Here is a 21,710-nt window from a genome sequence, read left to right as displayed (position 1 = left end):
TAGGCTGATTCTTCCTTCCACTAATAGAGATCCTAACTTCTTTGTTGTAAAGTAGGCCTGACCTACACTAGTCTAGTGACTCAGACTTGGGTTGGAAGAAAATGAGGCTTTTGAAGATTAGCCGGCATTTAATGGAAATGAAGTTTACTTAACAAAAGCCAAGAAAGAATACTTTGCAGGTATGCAGAACTGGTTCAAGTGAACTCCATCCCCTTCATCTTCCTGTGAAAACATCCAAGCAGATAGTTGTGGTAACTTGAGAACAGTGGGCATTCTTTAAGTATGAGGACCATTGATTTTTGGTTTGTTGGCCTGTGCCCCAGCGTTTCAGTGGCTCAAGCCCTGGTTTCCTGGACCAATCAGTTCTTTGAAGATAGCTTCCCTGACTTTGGGATCCTAGTAGCTGTTACTTGTACTATAACCACCATGCCTTCCCATCCTCTGTGATTCTCTTCCATGTTCTCCTATAAATTCTGTATACACGACCCTCATAGTTCTGAAGTTTTCCTCTCATTCTTTTAATATCTCTAGATATTTAAATTGAATTACAGCAGTGTGAAATCCTGATTGTTCTGTGCTTTTGTCTTTACTGAGCCCTTAGTGGACATGTAGAATAAAGGTTTAAAGATAGTAAGAAATAATGGTATAGGAGTGATCAAATATGAAGGGTTGGAAAGTTTTTTTTTAAGTTTATTTTAAATGACAAGATATTTAGGAAAAATTAGTTTGATAACTGATATTGAAAATGTGTAAAATTGAGAGTATAGAATTAATAGATAAAAATCATGCATGTTTCATGTTCAATGAATGAAGAAAATAAGGATAAACTAAAAATTCAAATGGAGAGTGTGCTTAATTTAAAAAAAACTGATAAGCTTGTGAGTAAAATAAGTAATGTGAAGACTGAATAGCACAGAATTTAGAATATTCTAATTTTTTTGGTTATAATGGTAAAGACTAAATTTTTAGGTACACAGTTTACTCTCTTATTTGTATTAATGTATATTGTTAGGTATTTAAATAAATGAAGAATTTTTCTTACATGTTATTATTTTTTTTTATTCCATCTTTTAATTTGCACCAACTCTTCATGACCCCATTTGGGGTTTTCTTGGCAAAGATACTGGAGTGGTTTGCCATTTCCTTCTCCAAGTCATTTTACAGATGAAAAAATGGAGGCAAACAGGGTTATACTTGACTTTCTTAGGGTCACACAGTAAGTATCTGAGGCCATATTTGAACTCAAGAAGAGGAGTCTTCCTGATTCCTATCCACTGCACCACCTTAGCTGCTCCATGCTATTATTACACATATATAAATTCTCTCTTTTTTTTTAAAGCAATTGGGGTTAAGTAACTTGCTCAAAGTTACATGGCCAGTTATTTCTGGGTGTGGTGCTGAGTATCTGAGCCCAGATTTGATCCCCAGTTCATCCCGACACTGGGGCCGGTGCTCTTACTCGCTGAGCCAGCTGGCTGCCCCTAAACAATTGGGGTTAAGTAACTTGCTCAAGGTTACACAGCCAGGTGTTTCTGGGTGGGTGCTAAGTGTCTGAGCCCGGATTCGATCCCCAGGTCATCCCGACACTGGAGCCAGTGCTCTTACTTGCTGTGCTACCTGGCTGCCCCAGTTCTCTCTTTTTTAAAGCTTAAAGGTTAGTAGGGAGAAAAAAAAATTAATGGGACAATAGTATTTGTTTTACTCAAGTTTCCATATGAATGGGATTTGCAGGTTTTGCTGTTTTCAACTCTGTGAGAGGGGAAAGGACAAGGTATCCTGCATTGCCTTCTGTTACTATTATATTTTGCCTTATATTGCTAGCGTGTGTGTGCCTATTCTCCCTAACTAGATTGTATGCTCTTTAAAAAAGGGGCTGTGTTTTTCACTTCTTTGCATCTCCCACAGCACCTGATACAGATACTTACACATAACAGACGTCAGTAAATATTTCTTAGTTGACGAAAAATTTGGAATAAAAAGTGGATAATTGGAGTTATTCAGTGTTTCTAGGTACAGATTTTTAAAGTAACAAACTCACAGAATTCTATCAATGGGAAAGCTGGTCAACAGTGTATTATCACAAGTTAACAAATTAACTTGTAAATTATAAAATGAAGGATAATGTTTAAAGATCCATGATAAGAAAAGCATATTTCTGCCTTTCTGGACATTAATTATTTGGCAGTTGGTTATAAAGGAATACAAGGCATTACATACTACACTATTGTCAATGGTACTGGGCAAATTATAGTAAAATTAAATACTTATGTTAAATTTGTATTCCATTGCTGTTCTGCATAATAATAGATGTAAAGAACAATCATCAGTTTATTTAAAGTAACCTGTGTTTTCTGGGTGAGAGGGTTTAAATTGAGATTGAAATGAAAAACGCACCTTGGGAGCATAGTTGAAAAAGTAATTCATTTCATTCGAGCAGTAAATTACTTAAAATATTTCATTCCTAATTAGTTTAGGTAAAATTGAGACGAATGGTTACTGTTGTTCACTAATTTTTACATGTATTTCGTAATTATAAAACAAGTATGAAACAAAAATCAAAGGAAGCACTTTTTTACCTACATTTAATTGTACCATGCATGTATAGTTATTAAAATTTATAAGATATATTCATACAGTTTTCAAGGTTTTGTTTTGTTTTAAAGAATGATGATATAAAATATTTTTGCCACTTGGGCAGTAAATTATCCAAAGATTTTTGTTATTGCATTGAAAAAAAGGAAAATTATCTTAGGGATTTATTTTTGTTTTGGAGATTACCCTTATTGGAAAGGCATTGGCTATATGCTGTCGTAGGATGATTAATTTGAACTAAAAATCTGATTGTATTTTAAGAACTTGTGCTTTCCCAGAACTATAGGTGATCTCCTTAAACTTTTTCACTATTCAGTAAAATAATTAAAGCTAGATAAATTTCATTTAATTATGCCCAGAAGTTTTAAATTTGAACTTTTAAAGGGTGAAAGGCAAATTTATTTTTTAAACATTTGGGACATAGAAACTCCTGGAAAGTGATAAAAATTGCACATTATTTTTCCAGCTAAGGACATGTTTACTCATAGAGCACCTAAAAAATGTAATTTTTGGAAAGAGATACTATGATTAGTAGGAACTTAGTTTACATGAATTGCTTTGTGGTAGCAGTGGTATGATTATTTAGTCTATTATTACAGACCATGGTTCTTCCCTTTTTTCCATAACCTGTGTCATTCCCTTCATTATCCTTCAGTAAATCCATTGTCTTTTTTTTTTTTTTGAGAAGGCAATGCAGTTGAGCTTAAGTGACTTGCCTAAGGTCACACAGCTAGTAAGTGTGTCAGGTGTCTGAGGCCCAGGTTGAACCCAGATCCTCCTGACTCCAGGGTCTGCGTTCTACTCACTGCACCATCTAGCTGCCTCATAAATCCGTTCAGGTCTTTTGAGGACTTCTCATTCTTTTAATTATCTTAAGCATTCAGTCTGCGCATCCATTGGGCCTTGTTCTCACTATACAGCTAACCCACTTCTTTTTCTTAATATTGCTTGACTTTTATAATTATATTTACACCATTTCTTTCGTGCAGGTCTTTATTTAAAATGTGCCTTTTGTTCTAAACCTGGGCTGGTGGGTCCCAGGCCTAGAAGTGAGGATATCCTGCCCCTGGCACATACTGGCCAATGGAACCTGGACAGTTCCCTTACATCTCAGTAGCCCAGGCAGCTCTCTAGAGTCAGCGTTGCAGCACAGTTGTTGATCTCTGTTGGTAGAGGGAGTTGTCTCACAAGGGAATTATTTATATCTATTAAGTCACAGTTTTGTAACAAAAAAAAAAAATGCAGGGAACTCTGAGCTAGGCATTGGAATACAAAAACTAAATGGAAAGTAGGCCTTGTCCTTAAGGAATTTATATTTTATATTCATCAAAATATATAGAATACAGACAGGGGTGTGTGTGTGTGTGTGTGTGTGTGTGTGTAGTAGGAGGAGGAGGAGGAGGAGGCAGAAAGCATTAACGACTAAGGTGAGGCTCAGGAATGACTTTCTGAAGTAGGTAGGTGGTACATAAAGTGAGCAGGATTTTGTGAATTCTAGGGATATGGAACCATTTGTACAAAAGAATAAATAGTAGGATATAAAATACTGTCTGGAGAATACAAAGTTAGTCATTTTGACTGGATCATTGAGTGCTTCAGAAGGGGAGATGTGAAATAATTCTGGAAAAGTAGATGACAGGCACTTTGTGAAGACCTAAAAATGCTGAACTGAGTTTTTTCTTTTGTTCTGGAGGTAGAAGGGAGTCAGTGAAGATTCATGAGCAGGGAGTGACATGGTTAAAGTTGTACTCTAATAAGAAAGCTTTGTTAGGTATGCAGAACCTGGTTTGGAATAGTATATTTGAAACTGAACTAGAAGTAAAAATTCTTCTTTGAGAACCTAAGATTTGAATTATATGTTCTGAACCATAATGAAAAGATCAGGTCACTGTGCTACATAGTATTGATTGACTTAAGTTGATTTTTACTCTGCTCAAAATTATTAATTTTTTTTTCATAAGGTTCTGGATAAAGCAGAATATTTAAGAGAAATGGAAGCAAATTTACTGCCTGCATTTCTTAGATTGCAAGAACTGGTAAGTGATTAAGTAAAATAGAATTGGACTTTATTTCAGGAACACGTTAGATAAAAATTTAGATTTACAAAATAGGGGAATTGGTGTTATTCCAAAAAATTTTGGTCCAGTTTCACTTGTGCTTACACAGAAAAGTATTCTTATGACATTTTGGAATTGTGTCTACTTAGAACATTTTACTTTTAATTAACATATTGACATGAATTCTTCCCTTCTTCTTATACTCACTTCTGCCAGTATTGATTTTCTGTAAAACATAACAGTACATGTTAATTGAATGCACTATCTCATTAATTTGAACTCTTTTAAATATATTTCATGAAGCAAAGTACTTAAGATGATTAGGATAAACATAGCAGCTAGTTTAAAAGTGAAATAGACTTAGTATTGTTGAGCAAAGAGCCTCTTGAGAAACTTAGGTATGTATGAAAGTAACACCATTAATAGCAAGGCAAATGGAGTTGGGTATATCAGCCATCTCTATCACATTAAGTTGGCCAGACTAACTGAATGCTTTTCCCAAAAATCTCTTGTGGAGAGGAAAAGGTGTTTCTGCAGAGCTGGCTTACCCAGAAAACCTCAGAAAAGTACCTTTTACAAGTCAATGTTCCCTCTGATTTTTTATATTCATATATAGAATTAATTTCATAACCTACTATATTTATTGTATTGAAAATATTAACATAGTATAGATCTTTACCTACCTATTGTAGATAAAGTTTTCTTTGGTGTGTCTAGCCTGCCCTTTTTTTCCCTTTTGCCCTTAAGGTATGCCCAGTGATTTTCTGCTTTCTAAACCTATTCCTTGGTGAAAAATTATCTTTCATATTATATTTACACTTTGACTAAAACTCATTCACATTTTTGTGTTACCACTCCAAATTCTATTTGTATTTTTAAATACTTTAAATATGATAGAATGACAAGTATTCCTTTCTGGTACAGGGATTTTGAACAGTGACAGGTGAGGGAGGTTTTGGGGATGAGATAAGAGACTAGAAATAGTACAGTTATCTCTTTAGGCAACAACATGAAAGGGAATAGAATTTTCACATTTGGTTAGGGTATAAATGTATGGTACTTTGTTTTAGCTTTGATTGGGGACTTTTCAATGCCTATGAAATGTTCCTGTGGCTAAGGCTGGACATGGAAGTTGTTAACCTATTTTAAGTGTTTTAGAAGTTGAGATTGATTTCAAAGAGACAGTGGTTGATCTGACTCTTTTCACCTTGAGCCCTGTTCTGCTTGTGAGGAGAAACCCTAGACACAGTTTCTAGAATTTTTGTTTTGTCCAAGTTACCGTTTATGGTACCTTGTCACTGGATTCTCATAGCCTTGAGACTTGGAGTCTGATCTCCCTGATCATAGGTCTTCTTAAGTGGCTGACCTCTCCTTTTGGCTTTCTCAGCCCTACACATTCTTTCATTAGACTTCTAGATGCTAGAATCCAGACCCCATGATTGGTAAATCTTTTTTCAGTGTTACTAGTTTCCCAGTTCTTTTGTATTATTGTGTTCATGCAGTCTGTCTCTCTGCCCTCCCTTCATACCAATGTTTATCAGACAGGCTATCCACAGATTCATGGTCCATAAAATTGTGTTGTATTATCCAGGTAAGAAAGCAACTGGATGTACTACTTAAAGACCTTTTTAGATTGCTCCTGGCCCCTCTCCACCCCCCCCCAAAAAAAAAAAAGACAATAGGACAAAGGAGTCCAAAATTTGGGCGGAAACAAGACTATTCCCCTCTGTGCCAACAAAGAAAATGTATTTCCTAGGACTTTCCTTAAAGCAAGAAACATGTATTAGGCCTAAGGAAACCTCCTTCTCCCAAATGAACACTTCACCATTTGTTTTGTATGACGATTTGATCTTTGCTCTTTACATAAGACTACAAATAAAAATTTCATTAATGATAAGATTAATTTTATACTGGGTACTCTGCCAAATAAATAGATGGATGTTTTCCCATTATAAATCAGTTTTAGGCAAAAAGCATATTCTATTATTCTTCTAAGGTACTGCCTGCCAATAGTTTTTTAATCTGATTTTAGTAAGTCAGTATTTTTTTTTTATCATTAGTCATTTTTAAATGGGAAAAGCTTAGTGCTTTTTAGTTAGAACTGTTTTTAGAATTCAAAAATACTTTTCTTCCCTGGAAAAATAAATGCAGACCTTTTTTTTTTTAACAAGAGTTTCTAGGATATATGGAAAGAGGCATTTGGAAGTGATTATCTTTTTCTTTGTATGACGCAGACAAAATAGGCCTAAGGGCCAACACACTATTTACAGCACTAACAGTGGCTATTATGAATATGCCAGCATAGTTCTCAATTGCAAAATATAACAGACTCTCCTTATAGAAGACAGAAGCAAAGCGTTTATTCAGACACCAGAAAACCAAATCCCCAAACCAGAAAGCTGAATCCATCATAGCAACAAAGAAATTAATACACTGTAGCAGAGCAGGGAGCCACACCATCCTTTAGCCTTCCTGCAAACCAAGACTCACAAGCCTCTCCTCCCTCTGTCTAGCTGCTCTGACTCCCCAGTTTCCTGTAGGTTTTGCTCCACCCTTTAGCAAACTCCTTCCACCACGGGCTCCATGTGATTACATTCAGCCTGTTGGGGGCAGGGAAGATCTTCACATTCCCTTTACCATTATGGCCCTCTATGAGATGATTATTAATTTGTTGAAATGTTGTCTTTGTCTTCCAAGAAAATATTGAAGACCATTATTAAATTTAACACAGGTCTGGAATCCTTTGAAAATTTGATCTTTTTTACTTAATACTTCTAAAGTTGGATGGACTGTAATTCTTAGTGTAATCTGCCTTTTTAATCTTCCCAGTTTTTCTGTTTTACTTTAAAAAAGTGAAAATTTTAGAAAGTAACACTTTTCACATTATTGGTAATTTTAGTTACCAGTTGATTTTTTTTTTTTTAGCATAATCAACTTTGTTTTGGAAAGATGCAGTTGTTTTTAGAAAGGTACATTGATTCCTAAGAACATTTTTTATAGAAAGCTCTAATCTTAGTCAAGCAATGTATTTTCTATAATCGAGTATAAAACGATACTTTTTGTGAGATACATGTTTCATTCAAAGAGAGTAACTGAATAACAATTAAAATTACAAAAGTTTTATAGAAATTCTGGATAATTGTGAAAATCTGCACATTTATGAGTCCTTGATTAGAATGTCTAAAGAAGGCTTATTAATATGCAAATACTTTATAATAAGTTAGAAATTTGATAATTTTCTGAAAGAAAAATCCAGATGGAATCACTATTCTGATTACAATTTCAGTATACAAGGTCACCTTTTATTCCTTTTTCTTTTACAGACCGACAGAAACGTGACTGTTATCTTTCTCAGTCAAATTGTTTGGGAAAAGTTTCGACCAAATACTGGGTGTTTTGAACCATTCATCTTGTATTTCCCTGATTATAGCATAGGTAAATGCTCGTTTTTTTCATTCCTTTCAGAAGTGAGTTTTTAAATGGAAACATTTAGAATTATCAATATGTTTGAATGAGGACATTATTTAAAAAGTAAATTCTTAAAGGGAAATTACTGTGGAGTGTGGGAATCTGGCAGTCAGTGGAAGGAAACATTTCAAGTGTAGTGATCCTTGTATCACCACTTACATTTGTGGAAAGTGTTGTATACTTTGCAGACATTTAAATGTTATTTTTTTTCCTATGAGACTCTTCCTTTTCTGTTAGTGTGTTTTGCCATATATACCAAAGGGCCTGATTTTATTGGCAGTATTAATGTTACTCTGTAGCCGAACAGTTCAGTAGATTAACAATATGGTCTGACCTATCAGAATTTTGAATGTATTTTTTTCACTAGTGATTGTGAACTTTTGTCGATTCGTCCACATTTTTTTCACCTATTCCCTCAATACAGTTAATGGATATTCTAAATGTTTAGTATATAGTCTATGGCTATGGAATGTAGGAGGCATTGTGGTGCAAAGAAAAAATCAAATGTGGGCATGTTGTGTTGTGTCGTGTCATATAACCTCGCTGGGCTTAAATTTCCCAAGTTATGAAATAAGGAGGTTGTATTAGATGAGATCTAGGGTTCCTTCTACTTGGCCATAAAATCACACTGACCAACTGACCAAACCTGCTGCTATCATTAATTACAAATTTTACCTGTTTTCGCAAGGGGAAAAAAAACAAACTCATTTGAAGGAAAGGAGTCCTACATTTTATGTTAATTATTGTTGAAATAGCATGAATGTCCACGTCTGCCCTCTCACCGCAGAACCTCCAGTATCACACCAAGGAAAGTCAAAAGGGAACAAGGGAATAAGGATATATTATATAGTGTCTTCTCTGTGCCAGGCACTGTGCTAGGTGCTTTACAGAGATTTCATTTAATCCTGGGAGGTAGGTGCTTTTGTGATCCTCATTTTACAGATGAGAAAACTGAGGCAGACAAATATTGTGACTTGCCCAAGGTCATACAGCTAGTAAATGCCTGAGGTCAAATTTGAACTCAAATCTTCCTGACTCAAATTCCATTGCTCTTTCCACTGACCACTTAACTTTTATCACTCTTTCTTTCTCTCTCTCTCTCTCTCTCTCTCTCTCTCTCTCTCTCTCTCTCTCTGTCTCACTCTCTCATATGTACACAGTATATATACATACATAAGTACAAACACATATGTAATATGTGTATAGATATATATGTATACAATATGTGTGTATAGATATGTAGATAGTATATATACACGTGTGTATTTAAATTCTTTATACTGTGCCTTTTCTTTAAGGAATTAGAATCCCTTTAGAGAGGATTCTCTGAATCCTGATCACTACAGGGTAAAGTGATGATACTGCTGGCTTTGCAGCTAAAATCTTTGTGTAAAGATAATGATACTGTAGAGATCCCTGAGATAGTGTATATTGACAGAAGACAGTAACCCAGGATATAGTACTGATAGAAACCCATGATTAAGGGGGATAACACATAAGATGATTTAGTAAAAAAGACTGATAAGGAGCTGTCAGCCATCTAAGAAGAGAACAGGGGAAGAGTCGTTTCACTAAAACCAAGAAAGGATAAAATACCTTTGAAAAAAGTATGGTTAATCGTGTCAAATAATGCACGGATGTGAGATCAGGAGGACAGAGATTAGGAATGAGGAGGCCACAGCCAAAAAAATGGGTATTTTTTGTTTCTAAATTTCTATCATCATATAAGAAAGTTAGGAGCAAAGAGAGGTGAATTTTAGGGTTCTTAGTGTAGGAGAAAGAAGAATATGGTTTTTTTAAAAAGGGAGAAGGGAAAGAAAGGTAAGGAATAAGATATTTGAAAATTGGTAGATTTATTTAGAATTTTGGAATTATTTTTGTTCCATGAAAATCTTTTAAAGCAGATGATCAATTTTTTTGTTTGCTTTATTTTTTTAACCAAATTATTGTCTACTTAGAATACCTAACATGATAGAGTATTTAACACTGAATATAAACCTGCATCCAATTTATCCATTTATATTTTTTAAGTTATTTATTTTTAAATCAGATTTTTGAGATCTAATTTAGAATTAGTTCCTCTTAGATTTTTGTCATCTTACCACTTAATAAACTTTGTAGCACTAAGGCAGACACACAGCTCCATCTACTATGATCCCTCCATTTTGGTTTCAAAATTTAATGTTGCTTTCCTATTCTAATGGGTTTACAATTCTTACAGTTTTTCATGGCTTCTTGTATTGTCTCAAAGTGGTATAATAAAATGTAAAAAAAATACATGTCTTAAATGCTTTATGAATCATTAAGAACAAATTTATGTTTATGGACCAGGGCATCTTCAAAAGATTTTATCCCATGATCATCCTCCAGAGTATTCAGCTGATTTCTATGCTGCCTACATTAATATTCTTCTTGGTGTTTTCTACACTGTCTGCAGAGACCTGAAAGAACTCAGACATCTGGTGAGTGATCTTGGAATTTTTTTCTTGCTTGTTTGAAATTACTTTTATTTTGCCATAAAATATTAAAAATAGCATAGTCCATGAGCTAAGAATTTATTCTCATATCACATTATTCTCATTAGTTTCAATACCTCTCTTTTTTGTATACTAAAACTTATGATCCTTAGGTTATCAGTAAATAAATATTAAGTGCAAGGTATTATGCAAGGTGCTGGGAATACAAAGACAAAATGAAATAGTCCCTCCCCTCATTGAACTTCCATGCTTTGGGGAAGACCTGTACATAAATTGTGTGTATGTGTGTGTACATATAAATGTGTGTCATATACACTCATACATATATATATATGTGTGTGTGTGTGTATATATATATACATGTACTTATATATTGATAATGTACAGAATAACTATAAAATCATACAAAGTAGTTAGGGAGGAGAGGGTACTAGTAGTTGGTGGAGTCAGAAAAGGCTTCATGTAGAAGGTGGTACTTGAGTTAAGGAGGTAAGGGATTCTTTTAGAGTGAGTATATTCCAGGCACAAATGATGACCAGTTCAAAGGCATACAGATAGCAAATGGAGTGCTATATGTGATGAATGGCAAGAAGACTAGTTTGGTGGGGCAGTAGTGTGGGAAAGAGACTTAACATGCAATGAAACTGAAGAAGAACCAGTTTGTAAATACCTTTAAAAACTAAGCAGGAGTTTATATTGATCATAAAGGCAGTATGGAGGTCACTGGACTGTATCAAATAGGGGAGTGGCATGCTTAGATATGGATTTAAGGGAAATCATTTTGTCAGCTTTGTGGAGAATATATTTGAAACAGGAAGAGACTTAATAGGGAGACCAGTTCGGAGGCCATTGCAACAGTCCAGGTCAGAGTTTATGAGGGCTTGAGCAAAGCTGGTTGCTGTGTGAATAGTGTTAAGGGAATGGATGTAAGAGATGTCATAAAAATAGAAAGTGTATCTGTGTGACCTGAATCTATGGTTTAGTAAATATTTTAACATGATCATTGAACTTTCCACTTTCTGTACTCAACTTTCCAAAGGTCATTCCAAGAATGAGCTTTTTTTTTTTTTAAACTTAATCACCACCTATATGCCTGTAAGAGTAATAGAAAATAGGGTGGCTAGGTGGTGCAGTGAGTAAAGCACCGGCCCCAGAGTCAGGAGGACCCGAGTTCGGTTCCAGCCTCAGACACTTAACACCCACACAAAAAAACTAGCCATGTAACCTTGGGCAAGTTACTTAACCCCAATTGCCCTCCAAAAGGCAAAAAAAAAAAGTAATAGAAAATAGTAAGAGGATAGATATAATTTAGTAGCCAAAAGTTTAGGTTTTCCTCTTGGTTTATTTTGGGTTTCTTTTGTATTTGCTAACTTTTTATCTAAATGAAAGGAAACATACTTAAATCAGAAGCTCTGAATTCAAATTTTCTTTAGTCATTGCATATATTCCTTGTATAAATGTCTACTTCTATTTTAAAATACTTTTTAAAGAAAAAAATTTATATCCTTCCTAAATTTTTTGGAAATTTGTATATTAAATATTTAGAACCCAATTAAAACCCAAACTGGAAATGCTGCAAGTCAAATAGTAATAAAATTTGAAAGTATAAAAATACTGAATTTAAATAAAAATAGAAGCAGGTTTTGGTAAAAAGCTAATAATGTATTGGTAGCCATTTTGACTTAATTTAAAAAAAAAAAGAGGAAAACCAGTATCAAAATTTTAAAAGGAAGATTAACAACAGTTGAAATAAGGAAAATCATTTGAAACTTTTGTCCAGTTGTATGTCAGTAAAGCTGAGAAATGAAATGGATAATTACTTAACAAATAATATAAAGTCCTGAGATTGAAGAATTTCCAAGAAAGATAATTTAAATAACCCAATCTCAGAAAAGGAAATTTAATGAGCCATAAATGAGTTAAAGTAAGCAAAAAGGCCACTTGCTCTACATTCAGCTCAATTGAGGTCATCTCTCCATGGAATTAGTGTCATATGAAGGTCTAACATCTCTGTCCTCCTCCTAAAAAGATTTCATGGTAGGGAGACTGAGGTGTTCCTTGATTTTTCTCCTCAAAATAACTGAGGGAGACTAGGTAAGGGAAACAGAAAAGCAATTAAATAAATTACCTAATAAAGTATTTTATTTCTGGAGAAAGGAAGTTTCACTTAAGTCAGATCATAACATTTTGGGTATATAACTTCAAAGTAAACTTTCATGTCACTGATACCAGTAATATAATGGAACTAAGTTCCATTAGTAAATTAAAAAGATATTTTTAAAAAACAAAGTGGTGTAATAAGATAGTTGCCATTTTGAATCATCTTCACAGACCAGAGGAGAGAAAAGATCTTTGTCCTTTTTTTTCCCATCTTCAAATGCATACTTTTGATAAAAGGGAAAGATTTTTTTGGTCAGAATTATTTTATTAGCTTTATAAAATTTCTAATGGATAGTTTTTGGATAAGTTAATAAAAATACACATGAATATAGACCTGCATCCAAGTGCTTTTTTTTCCCCCAGAGTGGGTGGTTTAGTAGGTTTTGGGGAGTGTAGACCAACCCATAGGTGAAAAGATGAGGAGTGCACTTCCTCCGAGTATTTGATAAGGGATAGCAATCCTTGTATTATTTTTATTGAGTCCCTTATGATGACTTTTTTTTAGTTATTTGTATATTCAGTATTTGGGTTAGTAAGACACTTGAAGAATTAGTTGCATCGTTATACATACATAAATCTTTATATAATATGGAAATTTATAATTATTGAGAGAGAGAGAGAGAGAGAGATCCATCTATATGTAATTATAGACAAAATCAGGCCTTCTGGAAAGTTGACACATGGGTCTGTGCTGTGGAGCCCTAATGGAGGAAAGCACAAAGGTAATCACTGCATCAACAAAGTATTACTACTTTATGGTGCTTTGTGTCCAGGAACCAAAAATTGTCTTCTGAATCTACAGGAACCTGTAGCATCTATAAGGCAGGAAGTTATGTGCTTCTGGGGTGCTGGTCATATCCAGCATCACAATGCAAACAGCAGGGTTTCACAAATAGTAGTTACACTGTAGTGTTTCCCTAGAAATAGAAACTATTTCTAGCTTTAGGAAGAGACAAGACTGCTCATAAATTTTGCATTTCTGGTGATGACTCAATAACCAGAGGAAGAATTTGACCTACTAGAAAAAATACATTCTACATAATCCCTTAACCACTGTCACCAGGGATAATGAGCCCAAGAGGAGTGAATGGCCTTGCCACCAAGCCATGCAGGCAGTTAATGGCAAGAGCTGGTACTGAAAGAGTCAGCAGTACTTGGCTGGTTGTCTCCTCCTCCATCAGATTGTCAGCTCCTTGAGGGCAGGGACGGTCTTGATTCTTTTTGTACCTTGGTGCTTAGCACAATGCCTATCACGTAGCAGTAGCTTAAAAAATGTTTACTGACTGCTAAATATATTAAGACTTACAGGCCAGAAGAAACCTTGACAAATCATGTCTCTTCAGGTAGGACCTCCAACAATAGTTGTCACTATCACCATCCATTTGTCTTCTTCTTAAAGTCTGCAGCTTTCAATATTACTGTCTGTGTGAGGGTCCTGAGTATAGTTCCATACCTTTCTTGCTAAGTGAAGTGTATAGCCTTTAAGATGGCTTTTTTTTGTCTTTTTAGATCAAGAGGCCAATCAGGCTTTGGAGAGGGATAGGAGTAGGAACGTTATATTATATCTTTATAGCTTTTTTATAGATGGTTAAGGTGACAATCCCCTTAAACTCACGATATGGAGATACGTTACTAGAGCTAGTGTTTCACTTTAATATAAAGTAGCTAAGTTTTTCCATAATTTTTTTTAGCTTTTGGTTCACAATAATAATGACCAATAATTTATAACTTTTTAAGTCTGTAAACATTTTATTTTTCTCACCTGGACTGATAATTAAGTCTTTTTTTCTTTCTTTCTTTTTTTTGTTTTTTGTTTTTTTGCTTTTTGGAGAGCAATTGGGGTTAAGTGACTTGCCCAAGGTCACATGGCTAGTTTTTGTGTTTAAGTGTCTGAGGCCATATTTGAACTCAGGTCCTTCTAACCCCAGAGCCAGTATTCTATTCACTGCGCCACCTCGCCTCCCTATTAAGATAAGTCTTAAAAGCCAGATTTTCCCTTCCAAAAGTATAATAAATATGACTTCACCTTTGCTTTCCCTAGCAGAAACAAAAGCAGCGTTAGCAGTTTCTTAACAGGCTCAACCTGTGAATTGAAAAAACTTGTATTTGATTTTCTTATCCCAAAACTGTATTCCCTTGGCCTTAGGAAACCCTTTGTAGAGTCTGTCAGCTCCCCGATCCCCAAAGCTGGAGAAGGTTGTCCAGGTAGAAGCTTTCTGTGGTGCTTTCCGTAGTGTTTCTGAACATCTTGATTTCATGACTTTCTCTAGGAATACTTAGTTAGCAGCCTGGGAGTGGGAACAGCGTTTATGGATAATGAAGATTGCTTAGGGATAAGGGTTTACATTAGGGTAATTTAGGGAACTGGCTAGTCAAACATTTAAGTGGCTGACTGTGGAGTTGAGATTAGGTAGTAGAAGCAAGTGAAGTTGGAGTAGAAAGTTCAGAGATGGACTAGGAAACGTTTGAAGGAGTTGAGTATATGATAATAGATTATAGGAATGTATAAGAATCTAAGTGACTTGCCTAAAGTTTCACAGGCAGATATCGGGGCCAGCATTTTAACTCCAGTTGTCTGACATTAAAGCCAGTGCTCTTTCTACTATACTATGCTGATAAAAAAAAATGAGGTACCAGAGTTACGGCCAGAACAGGAGGAGTACAGAAATCATAGAAGCATAGGCCATATGAAAGGATAGTTGTTGGTCTTGGTTATTTATGATATTTGGTAATTGAACAGAGTTCTTACAAAGTCAATTCATTGTTGAGACAAAAACTTCCTTGTTTTACTTAAAATTTGAAAAAATGTGTTTAGACCCTTGAACACATTAACACTATTCAGGGGTGGGGAACCTGCTAAATGAAGCAAAATATATAGGACTAGATAATTAGTGGTATATGTGAATTATAGGCCGCATTTCTGATCTTTCAGTTAAGGAAACTTTTTTTTTAAGCAGTTGGGGTTAAGTAACTTGCTCAAGGTTACACGGCCAATTATTTTGTGTGGGTGCCAAGTATCTGAGGCCAGAACCAGTCCCGGGTCTCTTGACGCCGGGACTGGCGCTCTTACTCACTGTGCCACCTGGCCGCCCCCAGGAAACTTTTTTTAATTCACCAGTTAACAGGCAGTTTTCAGAGAAAGAAATTAAAGCTTTCTATAGTCATATGAAAAGATACTCTAAATCACTATTGGTTAGAGAAATGCAAATCAAAACAACTCTGATATCCTATACATCAGATTGGCTAATGTGATAAAACAGAGAAATAAATGTTGGAGAAGATATGGGAAAATTTGAACACTAATGCATTGTTGGAGTTGTGAAGTGATCCAGCCATTCTGGAGAGCAATTTGGAACTATGCCCAAAGGGCTATACAACTGTGCATACTCTTTGACCTAGCAATACCACTTTTAGGTCTTGTATCCCAAGAAATCATAAAGACAGGAAAAGGTCCCAGGTGTACAAAAATATTTATAGAAGTTCTTTTTGTGGTGGCAAAGAATTGGAAATTGATGGGATGTCCATCAACTGGGGAATGGCTGAACAAGTTGTGGTATATGAATGTAATAGAATACTATTATGCTATAAGGAATGATGAGTAGGTAAACTTCAGAAAACCCTGGAAAGACTTATATGAACCGATACTGAGTGAAATGAGCAGAACTAGGAGAACATGATATACAGTAACAGCCATATTGTGAGATGACTGACTTAGCTCTTCTCAATGCAGGGATCTAAGAGAGCTCCAAAAGACTCAGGATAGAAAATGCTATCCACACCCAGAGAAAGAATTTAGGCATCTGAATGCAGATGGAAGCATACTATTTGCTCTACTTTTCTCTTGTTTTGTTTCTTCTTTCTCATGATTCCTCCCATTGGTTCTAATTCTTATTTACATCATGACTAATGTGAAAATATGTTTAATATGAATGTGTAAGTAGAGCCTATATCAGATGGCACACCATTTTGGGGAAGGGGGAGGAGAAAGCGTGAGAGAAAATTTAAAACTCAAAATCTTATGGAAGTGTTGAAAACTAAAAATAAATTAATCATTAAAAAAAGGAAAAAAAAAGAAAATTTACCAGTTGCTACTCACATTCAGGGAGTTGTTTGTTAAGGAGTCCATTTCTTAGACCCAAAGATAATAAAGGCTAGACAGAGTTGCTCTAGGAAAATCCTCTGAAGGGAAAATTAAAATTAGATGTTGAAACATTTTCCAGCCTAAACCGTTACTTTAAAAAATTTAGTCTGGATGTTTTATTGCGGTACAATGGAGAAAATGGAATCAATATATATTTCATTATATTTATTTTTAGTGCTAGTTCATCTTATTCATTTATTCATACATTTAGTTAACATGTTGAATTTCCACATACTTTGTCCATATATCCCTAGCACATGACATATGTAGTAAGCACTTTATAAAGGCTTACTGGTTGATTGATATGTAAAGGCCATATTATTTTAAGGTGAAATTCTTAGAAGCAAATAAGCATTATGATACATACTTGATATATCTGACTAAAGGAATATGTTTTAATTAGCCATTAATTAACCACAACTAATTTGATAAATTTTTTGGATTATAGTCCTAGAATTGACTTTGTAAAGTTGTTCAGTATTTAGGATTATGAAGAACTTGTTTTGTAAATCACTGTTTCAGAGTGCTAGATAATTCTGTTTTCTATAAGTACTTGTTTTCTCTGAAAGTATTTATTGTACAGCCAAGAAATGATTTTCTAGCAGGATTTGACTCATTAAAAATTTCATTGAGCAATATATATTATGGTTAATGTTATAGTTAATAAAATTATAGTTATATATAGTTATAGTTGATGAAATTTCTTTGCCTTAGCTTTTTATAATAAAGTAGTAAATAACTTAACCTTAAAAAATAAATTTGTCACAGTATAATGGTAACTATTTGGAAATAACTTTTTCTTTTTTTTTTTAATATAGGCAGCTCTGAACTTTTCTAAATATTGCGAACCTGTGGTAAAAGGAGAAGGTAAATGTCTTTTATTTGTATGTTAATCATACTTTTGCATAGCTGTTTTCTAGGATTTATATTACTAAAGTTTGGGTTTTTGTTGTGTGTGTGTGTTTTTCCTCGATGTAGCTAATGAACGTGATACCCGTAAATTGTGGAGAAATATTGAACCTCATTTGAAGAAGGCTATGCATACTGTTTATCTCAGGGAGATATCAAGGTAAGGTTCTCTTTTTGTCAAAGTTCTGGGGATTATTCAGTATGGATTATCTAGATATTTATTATGCTAAAATGGGGTTCTTATTCTTCACTTTCATGTTAGGAGAAAGCTAATATTTATAGGCTGCTGGAAAGAAATAAAAATCATTTTATGTTTATTACTTTTTTTTTGACTAGCAGATGAACATTTTATTGTAAAGTAAGTTATTGCAAAATTATTAGACAGGAATGTTATATTCAGAGGAATTAGAAGATATTTTTAAAGTGGCTTTGCTTCTCATACTGTCCAAAAAAGCTGACAGTGTGTCAGCTGACGTAAATCCTGATTCATACTGGTATATGAACTTAGTGAGAATCATTACTAATAGTACCACGTTTTTTTAGTCATGTTCGTTATCACTTTATCTCATTTATCTTTTTCCTAAAACATCTTATTTTCTACTTACGTTTTTCATGTTTATTACTACTTCCCCTGGAAAAGAGTAGTTTACTACAACTGTGGCTTATAGAGCCATGCTGAACTATTATCAAGTCCTGCAGTCTAAAGGGTACCTCCACCACCTACACACCCAGTACCCTTTATCTCTCTTTAACCCAAATGGGGTCATTCATCAATTTTCTTTCCTTACCTTTTGGGTTGTCAGTAGGCTGCCTTACTTCTAGCCTTCTGCTGTGCTGTACTGGGTTGAATATATCTAGAGCCACCTCAGAGATGGTTCCTTCTCTTATTACAGTGGTATTTATCTTGAATCAAAGTGAGCATCCATTTTCCTATTCCCACCCAAGGCCCCAGGCTTCTTTTTTGATCATCATACCAACTCTGTGACATGAATAAGACAGGTCTTATTATTCCCTTGTTCAGATGAGGATATTGAAGCTGAGTTAAAGTGAGTGGCTCATGACTACATTGGTTGTAAGTAGCTTATAAGCTGGAGGTAAAATTTGAATTCAGGAGACAAAATATAACAATAATAATGGGAGAACTTAAAAAATGCATTATCAGGGAAAATTAAATGAGTAAGGAAGTCATATCTAAGCTAGTATTAAACTGGAAACAGCAACTATATAGAGAAAACTAAATCAAGTACCCAGAATGTTGACAAAAATTAATAAAATAAGGCATAGATGAGCACAACATGATTTCAAAAAAGTAGAAATTTAGATGTGCTTGCTTTCAGACAGTAGTCAAATTATAATTAAATAATATGAGAAAAATATAAATGACAAGGAAACTGGAAAATAGAATATTAAAGACTGAATTAAAGTGGAAGATAAAGCTAGAATATTTAAAAGCTAATGACAGAAATAATATCAATATCTATGAGATACAGTTACGGCAGTTTTTAGAAACAAATTTATATGGCTGAGTTGCCTGTATTAATAAGAAAGAAAAGGAGAAAATAAATGAATTAGGTTCCCACATAAAGACAGTAGGAAACTATCAAAGCTGTAGTTTTAAAAGAGATTATAAAGCTAAGAACAAAAATTAATAAAGATTTACAAACAAATGAATTAATAAATAAAGCTAGAAGCTGTCTTTTTGAAAACCAATAAAGTTTAAAAACCAGTAGCAAAATTAATCAAAAAAAGAAAAGAGAAAATGTAGATAAGTGAATAAAGTAGAAATAATAAATGCAAAAGAAATTAATATAGAATAGACAATTCTCTACAAACATATCATTCAAACTGATTGCTGCTATTCAGTTGTTTTCAATCATGTCTAATTCTTCATGACCTTATTTGAGGTTTTCTTGGCAAAGTGGTTTGCCATTTTCTTCTCCAGATCATTTTACAGATGAGGAAACTGAGGCAGATGAGGTTAAGTGACTTGCCCGGGATCACACAGCTAGTATCAGATTTGAACTCAGGAAGATGAGTCTCCCTGACACCAGGCACAACTCTATCCATTGTGCCACCTAACTGATCGCTCAAACCCAAAGGTGGGGAATAAAACTTGGAAGAAGAAATTAATTATCCTCCCTCCAAAAAGGGAGAAAATCCTTCTTCGCACCAGAGACAAAACAAAAGTACCTACTTTCACTGCTTACATTTGATACCATCCACCCCTAACAATTTACATTATCAGGAAAAATAGTGTTAGAGGATCATTCATCTGGAACTGCAAGAGACCTTAGGGACCATCTAGCTCAGCCCCCTTTTTTCCCACTGTTGAGGAAGCTGAGGTCTAGAAAGGTTAATTTGCTTGCCTATGGTTACCTGGGAAATAAATGGCAGAGCCAGGGTTTGGCACCAAGGACCCCTGACTCCTAATTCAATGCTCTTTGCACTCTCTCATGTTGCTTCCCTCCTACTCTAGATGTGAAGAGTTCACTGTATCTGCAGATGACTCAATAGAGGCAGCATTATTGAGTGCAGTGTTGTTACACACAGGTGTAAACGAATCCTGTGGGCCATATAGTAACCTAGCAATCACAAATTTATATCCTGTGTATTTCAGTACATTTTTATTAATTTTGTTACATATTTCCCAATTGTATTTTAATCTGGTTTGGGTCATAGTTGAGCTACAAGGTTGATATGTCTGGTGTGGTGGATAGCTCAGTTTGGAATCAAGAAGACCTACATTAGAATTCCTCTCAGATACTTGCTTACTATGGGATGCTGAGAAAGTCAAGTCAGATGGAGATAAGGATGACATATCAAGTTATTGTGAAGATCAAATGTTAGTGATATTTGTGAAACACTTTGCTATAGAAATGCAATAATAGACGTTCATAATAACAATAACACCAATAATAGTTTATACTCCTTTTAAAAAAATTATTTGAGAAGCCTGCAGGGCATTCTTTTGAATATACCTAGCGGTGTTAAATCTTTTGTCTTTTGAGGTGAAGGTTTGGTTTTATTTTTTGTAAATAGTGGTGAGGAAGCTAGATAACTTCCCTAGTACCCAGCACAGTTCCTTGAATATAGGAGTAGTAGTTTAATAGTCTGTTAAGTTGAATTAATATAAATTTGGAGTCAAAAGCAGTGTGGCTATAAAGTACCAAGGTCATTTTTTAATGCGAGGCTTATAAAACTGGTTATGTAATATATTTTAAAATACCTTCTTCATAGAATTGTGTATTTCTGTAATATTCTAGAAATGTACCATTTTCCTAAGGATATCTTTTCAAGTAGATTGCGCTAATTTATTATATTCTTTTCTTGAACTTTTAGTTCACAATGGGAAAAATTGCAGCAAGATGACACAGAAATGGGACAATTAAAAGGTATCAAAAACATTATAGTAGAATAGTTAATGGCTATTTCCTGCTGTTGAGTTACTGCAGTGAATCATTTGAGAAAACATTCTGGCTATGAAATTCTATTTTCCCTCGTTTTTATTTAGTGACTTTGCTGCTAACTGCCAGGCTTTTGGGGCCTGGCTGTTATGATGCTTGCATTTTTCACTGACGCATACTGAAGTATGTGTTGGTTATCCCCAGGGGAAAGCTGTGGAGAGCAGAAAGGCAGTAAGCATTTATTAATCACTTACTTTGTGCCAAACACTTTGCTGAGTGTTGAATAGCTCTCGGTGGGGTTGAAATGTCAGAAAATTTCTAGTTTTCCTATCCTTGCCATGTAGTGTTGGAAGTGGGGTGGGAGGTGGCTTACTTTTCTCTTCTTTTGACAATAAAAATATAGAGTCATAATCAATCTTTTTTTTTTGATAGAGATATAGCTCAATGTAGCACTTCTACCAGTGCCTAACTTTGCTAGATTTTAACTTCATCTTCTTAGTAG

The 21,710-nt window shown here is 34.6% G+C and overlaps 1 protein-coding gene across 3 annotated transcripts in view; it reads left to right on the top strand.

The window, feature by feature from the left end:
- The window catches only part of LOC138176052 (origin recognition complex subunit 5), a 100,163-nt gene that overhangs the window by 8,790 nt on the left and 69,663 nt on the right, over nt 1–21,710 (top strand). For all 3 annotated transcript variants that reach the window (XM_069106795.1, XM_069106796.1, XM_069106797.1), the window contains exons 4-9: nt 4,554–4,628; nt 7,973–8,084; nt 10,449–10,579; nt 17,714–17,762; nt 17,874–17,964; nt 21,144–21,196. In XM_069106795.1, the coding sequence (XP_068962896.1) occupies nt 4,554–4,628; nt 7,973–8,084; nt 10,449–10,579; nt 17,714–17,762; nt 17,874–17,964; nt 21,144–21,196 (511 nt within the window). The remainder of the gene's footprint in view (nt 1–4,553; nt 4,629–7,972; nt 8,085–10,448; nt 10,580–17,713; nt 17,763–17,873; nt 17,965–21,143; nt 21,197–21,710) is intronic.

The sequence above is a fragment of the Petaurus breviceps genome, unplaced genomic scaffold, assembly GCF_028583685.1.
Source record: "Petaurus breviceps papuanus isolate PSGF00001 unplaced genomic scaffold, PetGlider_PUasm1.0 80, whole genome shotgun sequence".
In the NCBI taxonomy this organism is placed as follows: Eukaryota; Metazoa; Chordata; class Mammalia; order Diprotodontia; family Petauridae; genus Petaurus; species Petaurus breviceps.
Note: the sequence above shows the minus strand (reverse complement) of the source record. Positions and strands in the feature narration are given on the sequence as shown.